This window comes from Mustelus asterias, chromosome 8, assembly GCF_964213995.1.
Source record: "Mustelus asterias chromosome 8, sMusAst1.hap1.1, whole genome shotgun sequence".
NCBI lineage: Eukaryota > Metazoa > Chordata > Chondrichthyes > Carcharhiniformes > Triakidae > Mustelus > Mustelus asterias.
In genome coordinates, this window is record NC_135808.1 from 36,093,863 (window position 1) to 36,111,231 (window position 17,369).

General features: G+C 42.5%; 1 protein-coding gene across 1 annotated transcript; it reads left to right on the top strand.

The window, feature by feature from the left end:
- Positions 1–1,541: 1,541 nt before the first annotated feature.
- Positions 1,542–15,433, top strand: LOC144497023 (uncharacterized). Its single transcript, XM_078217722.1, has 3 exons — positions 1,542–1,567; positions 2,422–3,770; positions 13,096–15,433. Exons 2-3 carry the CDS (start codon positions 2,904–2,906, stop codon positions 13,366–13,368), a joined length of 1,140 nt encoding a protein of 379 aa, XP_078073848.1. The 5' UTR covers positions 1,542–1,567; positions 2,422–2,903; the 3' UTR covers positions 13,369–15,433.
- Positions 15,434–17,369: the final 1,936 nt, after the last annotated feature.

Here is a 17,369-nt window from a genome sequence, read left to right on the forward strand (position 1 = left end):
CTGATAAAGGAGGCCCAGGTTCCAGCGAAAGAGTGACTCCTTGCACCAATTAAAAATCACAGGTGTTTGTTATGGCCTTGGTTACTGATAATGATGTGGGTTAGGTTCCCTTGGTAAAGGGGAAGGAACCTACATGGGCAATAAGCTCCTATTCCTGTAGACAGGTGAAACGTTATTGGCTAAGGTAATAATGTTGAATTTTGTGATTAGACCCTCTAATCTGATTGATGAGACTAGGCAGGATATTGAAATGTTAAGGATAATATAATTTTACCGGGCAATATTTGGTCAGAGAGCACAGTCAACCCTCAATGACTGAGTCCCTCTCCTGATGCATGCATTAGCAAATAAATTCCTTTTCGTTCTTTAAATGTATGCTGTCCTTCGCAGTCTATGTATTGGTTGAGTGAGATTCAACAAATACAGGCTGTATACAGCTGTTCCCAAGGGGAACACACTTCAGAAAATTCCTCTTACACATTCTTATCAATGTTTTTTGCACCTTCTCCAGTTCCTTTCTGCCATTTTTCAATATGTTGATTTGAACTGTACACAGCTCTAAGTGTGTGCTAAACGTTTAAGTTCAACATCATTTCTCTATTTTCAAATTATATTCCTCCAAAATAGACCCCAGTGTTATTGTTTGACTTTTGATAAAATGTCTTTGTTGAGCTGCCTTGTTACTTTTAATGATCGATGAATCTGTAGTTCTGCCCTTGCACCACTTGTATACATGACCTCTGATCCTCTCTAACCTCTCCAATTGAAATAATTTGTCCACCCGAAGCCCTGAAGACAAACTATTGTTACTTTCAAAGCTCCATCAAATCAGCCCATAATCTACACTCCCTAAAGTGCACACAGCCAGCTCTTGGAATCCAAAGGGAAAAAATCCTGTGAATGCTGGAAATCTTCAGGTCAGGAAACATCTGTGGAGAGAGAAGCAACCCCTCTGCAGCCTTTGACATGGCCAACCACACTATCCTCCTGCAACTCTTCGGTGTTGTCCAATCAGTAGGACTACTATGACTTTTGTCAATTTTTCCTCTTCAGTTGTATACAGAGAATCTCCTGCAATGGTGAATCTTCCCACCGCCATCGCTCTGGTTCCTACCAAGGGTCAATCTCTGCTTTTCAATTCGATTCAGCCGCTCGGGGCTCGCGCTTCCTCACATTCCAACTCCCGAACGCTGGGAGCCAACCGCCGCTGCGCGCGGCAGAACTACAACTCCCATCAGGCACCGCGGGCTGGCTCTCCCCTGATTCCATACTGCTGCACCTCACTGCGCAGGCCCGTGACCACATGCAGTACGGGTAATGTAGTCAGAGGCTGCCTGAAAAGCGGATGCGCGGAGCACAAAGCATGGCCGCGCCAAATGATTGACATGTCCATTGTAGGCGGAGCCCACGTTCTAGCATTACTTGATTGACCGTGAGAGCTGTCAATCAGAGCGCTGAGCTGTTTGATTGGAGCTGTGTGTTGGATATTGAGTGTGTTTCTTGGAAGCATTTCCCTTCTGATTTACAGACTGAGTTTTGTTGATGGGTCATTGCTGAATATGAGAAGGTGAGGTGTGATTATCTGGGAGTGGCAGAGACACATTCATTGAAATGTTTTTTAATGTCTTCTTTAAAGATTTTACCTGAAGGCCTCGGCCTTTCCCAAAAGCCTGGGTTTGGATTTGATAGTTTTGCCCCGTGCTGTGTCTGAATTTGGGCTGTGCAGTCTGAATGAGTGCAGTGTATCTAATTTCCGAGGATAAACCAGAACCCTTCAATCAGCTACACTGAAACAATATTTTCCTTTGCTAAATAAAAGCAAATTATTGCAGATGCTGGAATCTGAAACCAAAAGAGAAAATGCTGGAAAATCTCAGGGGGTCTGGCAACATCTTTAAGGAGAGAAAAGAACTGACGTTTTGAGTCCAGACTTTGTCAAAGCCCATTTTCCTTAGCTTCATTTTCTTTAGGTTCTCGCACTTCCTGCCAAGTGTGTTTTCTTCAAATAATTTTGGAAAACAAGGGGAAAAATTTCAAAATCTCCAGCGAATTAACATTTCTCCTAAGTTTTTAAGGGTACAACTGGCTTTCACCAGCACGACTTGAGTCCAAAATGAATTGATCGCCCATTTTACACTCCACCTGACTGACTGTTTTTTCCATTGCCCTCACGGTGCCTGGGGTCTGGGTGGAGGAAAGAAGTAGCTACGTTTTCTGCTCCTGGTCACTGTCAAGTGCTGGAAACAGAGGGCGTGTGACAGTCAAATGAGGAAAAATAAAGGATTTGTTTATGATTGCCTCACACAGGGGAATAGCAGACTGGCACTCACTGTGGAACAATCTCTAACTGAGGAGTCAGCCCCTTCAGGAAAGGAGGAGAGGGAGTTGGAGGAAATCATTTTTCTTTTTTCTATTTTACAGAAGGATTGCACCATACTACACCAGAGAATACAGCGAGAGGCTAGACACCACAGATAGATCCAGACCACCACCCAAGCAACAACTGCACTACTGTGGGAAGATATCCAGTCCCTGTACAGCATTACTCAACAAAGAGAAGGTTCAATCGGCGAAACCATTATCTGGAAATCATTCAGGTTAGGATATCTTAGACATATCATCAGATCTGCAACGGGCCAGTATTGTGAAAACTTCCATCAGAACCAACCTTTCCGTAGGTTTGGCTGTGGGTGATCGGTCAGGGTGAGGCTGAAAAAGTTTGAGTGGGCTCCAAGTGTGGTGGGAGCTTCAAACATTCTTCGAGCCTCATGAACCACTGACTCATTCCTACAGGTGAGAGGCTGTTCTAGTGTGAGATGTATGACGAGGTCCACACAGCTTCATAAGGTCTCCCGACACACAATGTATATTTGTGGTACAACTGTTAACATAAGGGCAGCTACATGGAAGAGAAGCCATTTAAGTTTGAGGTGTGCAACCAAACCTTTACCAAGTTGTCAACACTTGTGCAACATCATCGCATTCACACTGGGGAGAAACCATTCAAGTGTGAGGTGTGTGATAAATATTTCTCGTGTTCTTCTCACTTACGTGTGCATCAACGCATTCACACAGGGGAGAAACCATTTGTGTGTCATGTATGCGAAAAACCATTCTCACAGTCATCGCACCTGCGTGCACACCAACGCATTCACACAGGGGAGAAACCTTTTCTATGCAAGGTGTGCGATAAATCATTCTCGCATTTAACAAATCTCCGTGCACATCAACGCATTCACACCAGAGAGAATCTCTTCACATGTGAGATGTGCAACAAAGCATTCGCACAATTATCAAACCTTCTGGTCCATCAGACAATCCACACAGGAAAGAAAGAATTCAAATGTGATGTTTGCAATAAATCTTTCGCGACATCTACAAAACTCCTGAGACATCAGAACATCCACACCGGGGAGAAACCCTTTAGGTGTGAGGTTTGTGAGTTGTCTTTCATCCAATCGTCTGATCTCCTGACACACCAGAGGATTCACACCGGGGAGAAACCCTTCAAGTGTGAGGTGTGTGGCCGAACCTTCACACAGTCATCGACACTTGTGCAACACCGACGCATTCACACTGGGGAGAAACCGTTCAAGTGTGAGGTGTGTGAGAAATCGTTCTCTCGCTTATCTCACTTCCGTGTACACCAACGCATTCACACTGGGGAGAAACCATTCACATGCGAAGTGTGCAACAAATCATTCTCACGGTCATCAACACTCATGGAACACCACCGCCTTCACACAGGGGAGAAGCCTTTTACATGTGAGGTGTGTAAAAAGAGATTTGCACAATTATCGGGCCTGTTAAATCACCGACACATTCACACAGCGGAGCAGCCACTGAGACATGAAGTGTGTGACTGAGTCTCACACAGTCAGCAAAACTCATGAAATGCACACATCCACACTAAGGTATGTGACAAAGACTTCACAAGGTTTATGTCCTGGAATGGAGAAAACATTCAAATATGAGGTGTGTGACTGACCACACTGTCAGTGACATTCGTGAAATAATGAACTGTTCACAGAGTCGGAGAATCTGTTCAAATGTGAGGTGTGTGTTATGGTTCAGGTGAGAAACTCCAAAGTGTTTTATCGAATCTGTCTGGACCATAAGCTTTGCATCTTGAATTTGGTTTGGGTCAACATGATAGGTTTCACTTCAGGTATGATTCAAATGACCCACTAGGGAGCTTTTATCAAACAAAGTTTATTTAAGAATATAGTTAACATGTATATTAATATTAGCAATAGCTTCTATCAATTACAAACAACACAAAACAACCACAATAATGTATAACCCTTGACGAATATAGGAGCGGACCCAGTCAACCCAGAAACCATAAACAAGACCCTTCAAAAAGCTTTGATACAGCACAGCACAGACGAATGCTCATGTGATACTGGAATTGAGTCCTTTGGATGAAGTCTGCAGTTCTTCGTATAGACTCCGAACAGTTTGAAGTCAGAACAGCTTCCCAAAACACCTGGGACTCTAGGCAAGCCACTAACAGCAGATTTCCCCCCTTTAGAAAGATTATCAGAATTTCCAAAACAGGGAGAGAGAGAGAGAGACATTTTTTAGCTTGCTGTCCCTTCTGAAACTAACCTAAAAAGCTCCAAACAGAAAATGAAAGAGTTTCTGTCACTTGACCTGCCAACCAGTTTTCTTCTAACAGTGCAGAGTCATAAACATACCAGTAAAAATAAAAAAACCCCGTTTAAACAGCTTAAGGAGCAATAAAAAGATATATGGTGGACAGCTCGGCAATGAGAAACATAAGCTGTGAGAACTCCAGAGATCATGATTACAAAAAAACCTTCTCAAAGGTACACTGTCACATATATGGCGTGTGTTCATCAGGCCTGATGAATTACAGAACATTCACATCAGAGGGAAATCATGATATACCCTTCTCAAACTCATCACACCTCCGGTCAGCAGCAGAGATACACAGGGGAATAATTCTATATGTGAGATTTATGAATAAAATTCTCTTGAAGTATTTACACCTCCTGGAACACAAGCAAACGCAATCGGGGAGAATCCCATTGGGTATGAGGTGTGTGACAAGGCTTTCACAGAGTCAGTATATCTCCTGATTCATCAACACACACTGGAGGAGAAACCAAATCAGTCTGGGTTCTGTAATACATCCTTCACACAGTTGTTGGACTTCCTGGAACATCAATGAAGCCAGGATTGTATCACCTACTGTTCCTCCAGTGCTCACACAGGGGAGCTGTCCTTCCAAAGTACTGTCTGTCTCAGCAGTGTCTGTCTCCAACCTTTCCCAACATAAGTCCAATCGTTTCAAAAAGCTCAATTTAACCTTTGACTAGATTGCCAAACATCACCAAAATAAGACATCAATATGTGTAGAAGCTCCTGTATAAACTCAGCATCCTTTCAGTGCAGCATCAAGTACGAGTCACTCACTGGCTCTAGTGGTTAGAAAGGCTTCAGCTTCTGATCTACCAGCACAAGCACCCATTCCTAGGGTAGTAATGGAGGGACTTCAGTTAGCCTCAGCATCTCTGGTCTATGGAGGGGAGAATCAGCCAGGAATCCCGTTCCTCATCAGTGAGCCCAGCTGGGAAGTCAGGGGGAGGGCAGGATGTGTCTCGGCTGTGACAGTCTCCATTGTCTCACAACATTCACTGTCTGGGTCTACACATGCTGAATGGCCACTCAAACAGAGCATGAGAGATTAATCAATGTTCACAGTCTGTTCTCCAGGTCAGTACCTTGATGATTGGAGGGATGTGAGAGGACAACAGCTTGTATTTATCGAGCGCTTTAATATAGTCAAACATCCCAAAGTGTTTCACAGAGTTGTCATCGGAGAAAGATTAACACCAAGACGAAGAAGGAGAAATTAAGAGGAGATGTAACTGTGTCTCTGGGAGGATTTCCTCAGCCACAGGAAGTAGGTGATTCAGGAGAATGCATGTCAGTTTTCCCTGCTCTGGATATGAGGGAAAAATCTCAATAGTTTCCACAGCATGATTTATCTCCCTTCTTGAAGATAGTTACAACTGTCACATTCCTGAGGGGGAGTTCCTTTTCCTCCCAAATCCGTAGGATGAGTTCTTGGAGTTGACGTGAGCAGAAGCTTTGAAGCCCTCAGCTGGAATACCATCGGGGCCGCAGGCTTTGTTTTTCATCTTTTTGATTGTTTGTTGCAGCTCTCCCATCGATGGTGACTCTCCCATGGATTCTACCACAGGCACTGGGGACAGACTGGAGAGTATCAGCTGTCACTGTGGATTCATGGTTGAGGAGTTGTTCAAAAAGTACTTTCCAGTGTTAACAGATGGCATTGTCACCCTTAAGAAGAGAAACACCATCCTGTGAACAAAGGGGAGTTGCCCATTAGACCTCAGTCCATAGATGGCCCTGGTGCTTTCATGTCATGATGATCAGAATATTATTTGATTCATTTCCCCACCACATTTCCTTTATCTTTCGGATTTGCCTTTAGGTGTCAGTCGAGAGCTGTTGAAATTCTGCCTTCTTGAGTGGTGACCTCGGGCTATTCTGCCAGGCAATGAAGGCTGATCGTTTTTGAAACTTTTTAAAAAACTATTTCTCTTGTTTATTTGACACAATTGAAATAAACTATTATCTGTGGGCCTGTAGTTTGCTGAAATCATTGCTGGCCCCAGCATGTAGACTGGAGTCATGAATGTGACTTTGTGATGGTTCCTGCAGATTGGAAGATTGTAAATGTAACCCCAGTATTAAAGGAAGGAGGGAGAGAGAAAACTGGGAACGACAGACTTGTTTACCTCACATCAGTTGGAGAGAAAAGCTAGAATCTATTATTGTGATGACACTATGCCTTTAAGAAATGTATTTGCTATGTTCTTTGTGCAGGATCTATCGTAGCAGTTCATTTTTATTGTCGGAGGTGTTCTGTCTGTATACAGCACTGTGTTTTTGCTGCAGCAGCATAATTGATCTTAATTGCTATGTTTGTTTTAATCTGAACAAATGCAGGGTTCTGCTATTTTGTGTTTTTCCCTGAGATATTGTAGAGTCGGGCTTGATTAGGTTGATTGACAGGTAAGGTCATATGACTGGGTGAAGCTAGGCTTTCAGGGAGAACTCAACACAGTCTACTTGTTGGGATTTTTGCAGAGAGGTTGTTTTCTCTGTATCTCTTGCTCTGTTTGAAGTGGAGACTATAATCTGTCAATAAATAAGCCCTTTTCTCTGAGATTCTACTGTCTGGGTTGGCGCTTTCTCTGTAAGTTGCTGTATGAGAATTAGAAGACAAATGTCTGAGTGGATTACTCTCTCGAGGCGTTAAAGGACAGAAATCAAGTGACCACATAAGCATTTTTGGTTTCTGTGCTCACTTGTTCTAAAGAAGGGATTCATGTTCATGGGGGATACTGCTAAATTGGACCAATAGAGATAGCTAGCTGTTAAGAATTATACTTTGTTATGTTTAAGTATTGAGGAGACTGGGCTTGTATTCACTAGACTTAAGAACAAGCGGAGATCTCATTCGAATATGCAAAATTCTCACAGGGCTTGATAGGGTAGAAGCAGGAAGATGTTTTCCCTGGCTTGGGGGTGGGGGTGGATACCTAGAACCAGGGCAAAGAGTCTCAGAATAAGGAATAGATCACTGAGGGTTTAGAGGGTGAAGAATTTCTTCATTGGAGGGTAGTGATTCTTTGAAATTTTCTAGCTCAGAGGGCTTTTGGGGGTCAGTCAATGAGAATGTTCAAGACAGAGTTCAATAGTTTTCTAGATAGTAATGATATCACAGGATATGGTGATAGTGTGGGAAAGTGGTGCTGAGGTAGCAGATCAGACATGGATTTGTTGAATGGTGAAACAGGCTCATGGGGCCGAATGGCCTCCTCCTGCTCCTATTTCCTTTCTTCCAATGTTCTTGTCTTCATATCTGACTGACTGTTGGTGTCTGAGTGCCTAAAAATCCCGAGTGTAATTTGAAGAGCTGCCTCAGACAGGCGCAATCGGCAGAAACTCACCATTCGGCGTCGTGGTAATTTTGGTACCAGCTTCTTGGGTGATGATTAATAAAGTAGTATTAATGATTGCGAAAGTTCGATACACACGTCACATAATTTACAGTTAAAATTCCTGATAAGGTCAATTTCAGCCAGATTAGGCTGATCAATCTGACACAAAATATTTTGAATTCTCGGCCACAACATGTGTGGATAATAAAAAAGCCTCACATGTTTTCATTGTAATAAAGTAGGACACACAAAGTCACGGTGTTGGTGGCTTAAGAGGAGCACTGGGAAGACAGTTATGGTAAAACAGGATAGGCCAGTGGTGAAAGTGGTAAAGGAAACCACAGCTGAAGCTAAAGAGGTGCAAATGAACGTACAGCCTGGTCAGGAGTTGGTTGATAAGAAAATGCTGGATCTCTTTAAATATTTACTTGTGTGGGTAAGCTTTACTCGTGCTCCTGGAGGTTTAGGTAAAGAAGTTAAGATTTTAACAGATCCAGGAATAAGTCCATCTTTAATGTGAGAGATGAGGATATATGTAAAGTTGAAGTTTATTAATTAGTCACCAGTAGGTTTACAAAGAACAAAGAACAATACAGCACAGGAACAGGCCCTTCGGCCCTCCAAGCCCGCGCCGCTCCCTGGTCCAAACTAGACCATTCTTTTGTATCCCTCCATTCCCACTCTGTTCATGTGGCTATCTAGATAAGTCTTAAACGTTCCCAGTGTGTCTGCCTCCACCACCTTGCCCGGCAGCGCATTCCAGGCCCCCACCACCCTCTGTGTAAAATACGTCCTTCTGATATCCGTGTTAAACCTCCCCCCCCTCACCTTGAATCTATGACCCCTCGTGAACGTCACCACCGACCTGGGAAAAAGCTTCCCACCGTTCACCCTATCTATGCCTTTCATATTTTTATACACCTCTATTAGGTCACCCCTCATCCTCCGTCTTTCCAGCGAGAACAACCCCAGTTTACCCAATCTCTCCTCATAACTAAGCCCTTCCATACCAGGCAACATCCTGGTAAACCTCCTCTGCACTCTCTCTAAAGCCTCCACGTCCTTCTGGTAGTGTGGCGACCAGAACTGGGCGCAGTATTCCAAATGCGGCCGAACCAACGTTCTATACAACTGCAACATCAGACCCCAACTTTGATACTCTATGCCCCGTCCTAAAAAGGCAAGCATGCCATATGCCTTATTCACTGCCTTCTCCACCTGTGACGTCACCTTCAAGGATCTGTGGACTTGCACACCCAGGTCCCTCTGCGTATCTACACCCTTTATGGTTCTGCCATTTATCGTATAGCTCCCCCCAACGTTAGTTCTACCAAAATGCATCACTGGATTGAACTCCATCTGCCATTTCTTTGCCCAAATTTCCAGCCTATCTATATCCTTCTGTAGCCTCTGACAATGATCCTCACTATCTGCAAGTCCAGCCATTTTTGTGTCATCCGCAAACTTACTGATCACCCCAGTTACACCTTCTTCCAGATCGTTTATATAAATCACAAACAGCAGAGGTCCCAATACAGAGCCCTGCGGAACACCACTAGTCACAGGCATCCAGCCAGTAAAAGACCCTTCCACTACCACCCTCTGTCTTCTGTGACCACGCCAGTTCTCCACCCATCTAGCCTATTTATATTTACACTGTAATGAAGTTACTGTGAAAATCCCCTCGTCGCCACATACTGGCGCCTATTCGGGTACGCTGAGGGAGAATTTAGCATGGCCAATGCACCTAACCAGCACGTCTTTCAGACTGTGGGAGGAAACCGAAGCACCCGGAGGAAACCCACGCAGACACGGGGAGAACGTGCAAACTCCACACAGAGAATCAAACCCGGGTACCTGGCATTGTGAGGCAGGAGTGCTAACCACTGTGCCACCGTGCTGCCACATGTAGATATGTAGTTCAGAAGGAGTATTGCCAGAAAAACTGGTAGTATGTGGAAGTCAGGGTGAAAAGAGTAGTGTTCCATTGTATAAGGTGAGGTTGGAGAGGCCAGTGAAAAGTGGTGAAGTAGTGGTAGGAGTAATAGAGAAATGATATTTTCATTTACCCTCTAAACCCTCAGTGACCTATTCCCTATTCAGTTGATCCTGGGTTACGATGTAGCTGCATTGCAAGCGAGAGTGATGCCTACTGTGATTGAAAAGCTCATAGAATATCAAACAACTGAGGTGTTGCAGGAAACATAATCTGAGATTTCTCCTGACAAGATCACAAAGTCACAGGTTGTGACAAGAGGAGAAATCAAAGAATAAAGACAAGTTGAAGTTCAGTTAGCAGAAACCATTTTTGATCAGGTGGTTGAGAGAGAACAAGAACAGCTGGAGCATGAAATGGATACCTTTAGTTCAGGAACATTGGCAGATAAAGCAATTGTATCAGAAAGCATATACACAAGAAGAATCTGACTGCTGGAGTGTTAGTACATGAAAAATGATGACTTAATGAGGAAGTGGATACATGTTCAGGCTGATGAAAAATGAACAGAAATTCATCAAGTTGTATTATCGGTGGGTTATAGAAAGGAGGTGTTGAGGGTGGCAAATGAGGTACCAGTAGGAGGTCATTTAGGAGTAAGGAAAACTCAAGCAATAGAAAGCTTTTATTTTCATGGACTGCATAAAGATGCGGTTGCATTTCGCTGGACATGTCACACACATCAGGTAATAGGAAAACCTCAAGCGGTAATCAAACCAGCACCCTTAATACCCATTCTGGCATTTGAGGAACCTTTTACGAGGATCAAAATTGATTGACTCCCTCCATCGAAAAGTGATAATCAGTATTTGTCAACAATAATGGATGTGTCTACTAGATTTCTGGAGGCCAATCCATTATGCAACATTACACTAAGAGGATTGTAAAGAAGTTACTTCAATTTTTTTTAACTAGATGTGGACTACCCACAGAAGTACAATCAGATCAAGGATCAAATTTTATGTCGAAGTTATTCAGGGAACATACGGATAGCTTAGGAGTAAAACAATTTAAATCAACTGTGTACCATCCAGAATCGCAGGGAGAGTTGGAATGATGGCATCAAACTTTAAAGACCACGTTGAGGGCCTTTTGTCAAGATCATCCAGAGGACTGGGATAAAGGAGTTCCATTTGTACCTTTTGCAATCAGGGATGCACCTAATGAATCAAATAAATTCAGTCCATTTGAATTGATTTTTGGTCATGAGGTAAGAGGACCGCTTAAATTGATCAAAGAAAATTGGCGAGTCAGCATTGTGAGACGACATTATTGGACCAAGTGTCAAATTTTAGGGAGAGATTAGAGTGGGTAAGTTGGCTAGGCAGCATTTAAAAGTGGCGCAGCATGTGATGAAACATGAAGCGGAAAGAAATCAAAAATGTTTAGCTTTGCTAGTGGGAATGAAGTATCAGTATACTACCAGTGGTAGGTGAACCTTTAAAAGCAATGTTTAGTGGTATAATGCAAGTGTATCTTTAAGAAATGTGTTTCTTTTTAAATCATGTTCTCTGCAGTTAAGCAGATTTGGTTTTTTTCATTGTTGCCGAGCTGTCTGCTAGTAGCCCTTTTATTGCTGTTTCAATGGTTTAAATGGGAATTTATTTTTACTCTGGGCTTTATGCAGTGATGATGTGGAGTGTCCAGGATTTTATGACATGCTGCATTGTGAGGGGCAAGATTGATTAACAAGTCAAAGTTCCTCCCCAGAAGATTCCAAGGAGTCACTTTCAGTTTTGGTTCAGAGTTAGAATGTGTTTGGACATCAGACTGAAAAGCAATGTCTCTCTCTCTCTCCCTGGTCTTGTAAATTTTGCTGGCTAGCTGGAATCAAGTCCCCTGGCCTTCCTGGAGTAAAGATTCTGCTGTTGGTGGTTTGCCAGCTAGTACCTAGAGCTTCTCTCTCTCCCTGGTGTTTTGGGAAGCTGTGCTGACTTCAAGTTTGGCTGCGTGTGTATCAAGAGAACTGCCACATTCAACCAAAGGGCAAAGTTCCAGCATCACATGAGCATGATTATTTTCTGTGCTAAGCTTGTGGCAAGGATTTTGTTTATGGGATTTGTTTGGTTGGAATGGTATTTAGCTGTTAAGCTTTATACAATATCATGGTTTTTTTGTTTGTAATTGGTAAAAGTTATTGCTAATTTCCTTTCTATATGTGTTAACGATATTCTTAAATAAAGTTTCCTTGATAAAAGCTCCCTATTGGGTCATGTGAATCATACCTGAAGTGAAACATCTCATGCTTACCGTAGCCAAATTCAAATAGCAAAACCTACAATCCAGGCAGGCTTCATACAAGACTTTGGAGTTCTGACCTGAATTATAACAGTGTGGCTTCTAAAATTGAAAGGAAATGGAGTGAGGTGAATTATTTGACAAGGACACCATAGAACATAGAACAGTACAGCACAGAACAGGCCCTTCGGCCCATGATGTTGTGCCGAGCTTTATCTGAAACCAAGATCAAGCAATCCCACTCCCTATCATCCTGGTGTGCTCCATGTGCCTATCCAATAACCGCTTAAATGTTCCTAAAGTGTCTGACTCCACTATCACTGCAGGCAGTCCATTCCACACCCCAACCACTCTCTGCATAAAGAACCTACCTCTGATATCCTTCCTGTATCTCCCACCACGAACCCTATAGTTATGCCCCCTTGTAATAGCGCCATCCACCTGAGGAAATAGTCTTTGAACGTTCACTCTATCTATCCCCTTCATCATTTTATAAACCTCTATTAAGTCTCCCCTCAGCCTCCTAGTCTCCCCTCAGCCTCCGAGAAGGAAAATTTGTAGTGTATCATGTGAATATGCTCAAATAGTAATTTGATGGGGAAGGAAAGCAAAGGGAGGATGTGTTAGTCGTTTCAACTCAGAGTGAAGAACCAAATCTAGATTTTGAATTTGACATTCCTCAAATTAAATTGGACCAAATTATCGAGTTACCTTCCAGAGGAAAATCAAATTCACTTGAAATCGCATGGAGAGGTATGTGTAAATAAGCCTGGAGATACTAAAATAATTGTGCCTGAGGTAGTTGTAGAAAACGCTGTTCCCATTGCGCAATATTCATATAAACTTAATCCTCTCAAGTTGGCACAGGCTCAGAAGGAGAAGCTGATGTTTGCTCCGTCTGAGATGCAGCAGCTGAAAATCTCAATCAACCGTGTAAAATTGATGCAGGTGGAGAAGGAGAACCAGTTACTGGACAATGATGCAAGTAAGGCAAGTGAGCAGGTGTGGAGACAAATGCCAGAAAAGTTGACTGAATTGGACCCTGTTCCTGAGTTGTTGAAATTACCGCAACATAAATTACAGGGTTGTCATCTGTGCAAAGGGAAATGTAGAATCATTAGTCAGGTGTGATCTGCAAATGGAAATTGAGGAGCAGAAGTATTTTATTACTGCAGACAAAAGTAAAGGACAACAACGTGAAGTAAGATTATTGGATAAAACTGTACCATCATTCAAAATGAACTGCTGGAATAACAAATCTGTGCAGTTTGCACAGACATGGATACTCTGAAATAGTTCCATCTTCTGGAAGAAGATTATTTCGCTTCGATTTTTTTGGGACTTTGAAAATCAAAAGAACTGTTTGGACTCAGCAAAGGAAATTCAAAATCACATTCAAAGTGGATTGTGCCAGTTTACATCTAATGTAAAGTTTTACCCTCCTGACACTGTCTAGCTCTTTGGGGATATTACTAGAAATAATTAGTCATAAAGACAAAATTGAGCTTGGACTTGGAGTCAAAGCAGGATTAAGGATTAAAGGAGGTTTTTTTAAAAGGCAAGGAGTAAGCAGCTGAACAACAGCAGTGTGTTGAGAAAAAAAGGAAGAGAGAATGTGATGGCTAATGCTTTATTAAAAAAATTGGATGAAAGAAGAGGAAATCATAGAATCTACAGTGCAGAAGGAGACCATCTGGCCCATCGAGGCTGCACTGACAACAATCCCACCCAGGTCTCATGCCCCTAACCCCACATATTTATCCTCCTAATCCCTCTGACATTAAGGGATAATTTATCATGGCCAATCAACCTAACCTGCACATCTTTGGACTGTGGGAGAAAACCGGTGCACCCGGAAAGACATGGGGAGAATATGCAAACTCCACACAGACAGTCACCTGTGACTGGAATTGAACCTAGCGCCATGAGGCAACAATGCTAATCACTGTGCCATCATGCCACCCCCAATGTTCAATAATGAAGAAAAAGGACTGAAATTGATTATACTATTGTAATGCATGGATTTAATAAAATGTATATATATATATATATATATATGTACTAATAGTGTGAAGCTAGAGGTTTTGAATAATAAAGCCATCTTTGCATATTGATGGTTCACTTTTTAAAAAGTGGGGAGGTGTGACGATACTGTGCCTTTAAGAAATGTATTTGTCATGCTTCTTGGGCAGGAATTTTTTTAACACTCAGTTCTACTTCCAGGTACACGTAGTCTAGAGCCAACAGCCTATATGTTGATGCTGCAGAAGAATAATTAGTCCTAATTGCTGGAATGTTTGTTTTTATCTGGGGCCAATGCAGATCTGTTGTTTTAGTGTTTTCCACTGGTGTTTTTCAGAGTGGGTTTAATTAGGTTGATTAATAGGAAAATACATGTGACTGGGCAGGGCTCGGCTGAGAGAAAGAAACAAGCTTAATTGCTGCTTGGGATGTTTAGAAAGAAGTGTGTCTTTCTCTTCTGGATGTAAAGTCTGGTATCTGCCAGGAAATAAGTCTTTCCCCTTGGAAGCTGCTGTACGGGAGTCAAAAGACGTGTTTTTCTGTATCTGTCAAGAGGGGTGCTGGAAATGTAGCACCCACGTGAGCATATATGTTTTTGTGCTAACTTATTCTGAAAAGGGATTTGTGTCTGTGGGTTTAATGCTTACATTGGAAGTATAGCGATAGCTAGCTGTTAAGAATTATACCTTGTCGTGTTTAAGTATTTCAGTTGGTAAAAGTTATGCTAATTCTCTCTTTTATGTTTTAACAGTGTTGTTAACTAAAGTTTGTTTTAATAAAAGCTTACTAGCGGGTCACTGGAATCACACCTGGAATGAAACACCTTGACAACATAGCAGTCAGGAAGTAGGCTTAGCCAAAGGAAAGATGTCCGGTATTTAAAATGGACAAATGAAGTATCATTATATCAATTAGCATATTATAATTGGCTGAGGGAATCTGCCTTGTGTTGGACTGACATGTTAACACTGAATGAAATGGAATCTAAGCTAATTAGAAAGTTTATCTTAGATAGACTTACAGAAGGTATAATTGTTCTGTAATTTGCCTGAGCACCTCAGATCTTTGGAGAGGTCTTGCAGTGCTGAACCAGAGCTATCTGACCATTAGGCCGCAGGTCAATGTTTTGCTGTCTTATATGATTTTTGTCTTGTAAATAAATTTTAGTTATGCCTTTTTGAACAGAGACTTTGCCTTTGTGAGTTTTTAAAATAAATTTAAGTTTTTAAGAAGTTTGGCCACCATCATAAAGTAATCCCCACTACAAGCTTACACCAAACTTTGTATCAACTAAAATAACAGAAGATTTGAAAATTACTCGATGTTTCTCAGAACATGAAATTAATAATGGAAGAGTGTAAGGTGAACACATCACACCGAGGTATGATGGGCTGAGGAAACTCACGTCTGTAGAGACTCACCTCCATTCTCTCACCATACACAGGATAGTAGTCCTCCCTGACAGGAGATACTAACATTACCCATGGGACACCCATCAACTGAAGTGGATCTGTCTATAATTCACATCATCAACCAAAGCAAGGTCAGATTCTATCCCACACCCACTCCTGAGAGCTGGCTCACTTTACCAGCACAGGGGGCACAATATTAAAATTTGGGGTCGGGTTTTCGGGGTGGTGTCAGGAAGTGACATCACGGCAGGTAGAGCAGGAGTCCCTGAGAGGATCTCACTGTCCAACCAGTATTCCGTTCTGATAACTGATGGACTGATATGGGGAGAGCTCCCAGAGCCAAGTCCATGGCACCAAAGCAGGTTCTGCTGTACAGGGGGCACAAAGAAGACTGGAAGAGTAATAGTGATCGGAGATTCAATAGTTAGCTGATCCCACCATTGCATGTCATCGCTGCCTTGGATGCTGTGGGTCTTCCTTTTTCACATCTGCTGTCCAACACATCCGAGGCTACACATCCCACACTGATTTGTCAGTTTGAAAGCCTCCGAAGATGAAGAATGCTAATCCCACACTAGAAATATCTGTCTAGTTTAAATCCCCACCTGATCTGTTGCTCAAAGTCGTCTCCGTTTCACCGGTCAGTTTCCCAAGCTTCAGGAAACTCATGTTACTCCAGAAATATTTGGATTGGCTGTGAGAGACGTCAATCAGAGAGCCCACCCACTCTGCCCATTCTCTCCTCTTCCTCTTTCACAGCTGCTTCACTTCCTGGAGGGACTGAAAACTAAGTGAGGAGATGGTGAGTGAAGGAGCAGAATTTATAATAATTACATTGCATAATATCCACACTAATGTTCAGGCAGTCTGACTATCCTGTGGGGAATCAGGTGTGGAAATGTCCCTTATGCTGTGTGAGAAGATCCAGCTGAGAGACCTGTTTACTCGGTGCTTTGCGCTGAGCTGTTTGATTGGAGCTGTGTGTTGGATATTGAGTGTGTTTATTGGAAGCATTTCCCTTCTGATTTACAGGCTGAGTTTTGTTGCTGGGTCATTGCTGAATCTGAGAAGGTGAGGTGTAATTATCTGGGAGGTGCAGAGTGTCTGAGGATTCTTACTGATTTCCTATTGTTGAGTTTGTGTGTGTGTGTGCGTTGGGAGCTGGTTATTATCCTGCGGACTGGGAATGGTCAGTTCTGTCTGTGTGTTGGGATCTGGATGTTTTCTGTCTTCAAATCTATCTCAAGATCCCCTCAATCCTCCTCTCTCTGTAACCCCCTCAAAAAGTGAAGACTTCCTTTTGTATTGAGGTTTTTACAATCACCAGTTGTCCAAAAGCTCTTTACGTTGTGGCCACTGATTGTTACAAGCCTGGGAGACACTGAAAACACTATTTAAATTCTCAGTGACCAACTTCAAGGAATTCCCTGATAAACTTCAAAATATTAAGACTCTGACCAGAACAAAGTAACTAAAACAAGTGTCTGAACAATACCTTGTCGTCAAATAATACAGTACAGTCCAGTAAAAATATTCCCCTTTAATGTTTAACCAGACCGAGCTGTCCACAGGGATACTTCATATTTCGCCATCTGCATAGTTTTACAGGAAATAACCACAGACTCAACTTCTACCAAGTTTCTTCTTCCTGTGTGTCTGATTTGTGACTTGCAGTGACCGTTAAAAGACGTTTCTCTT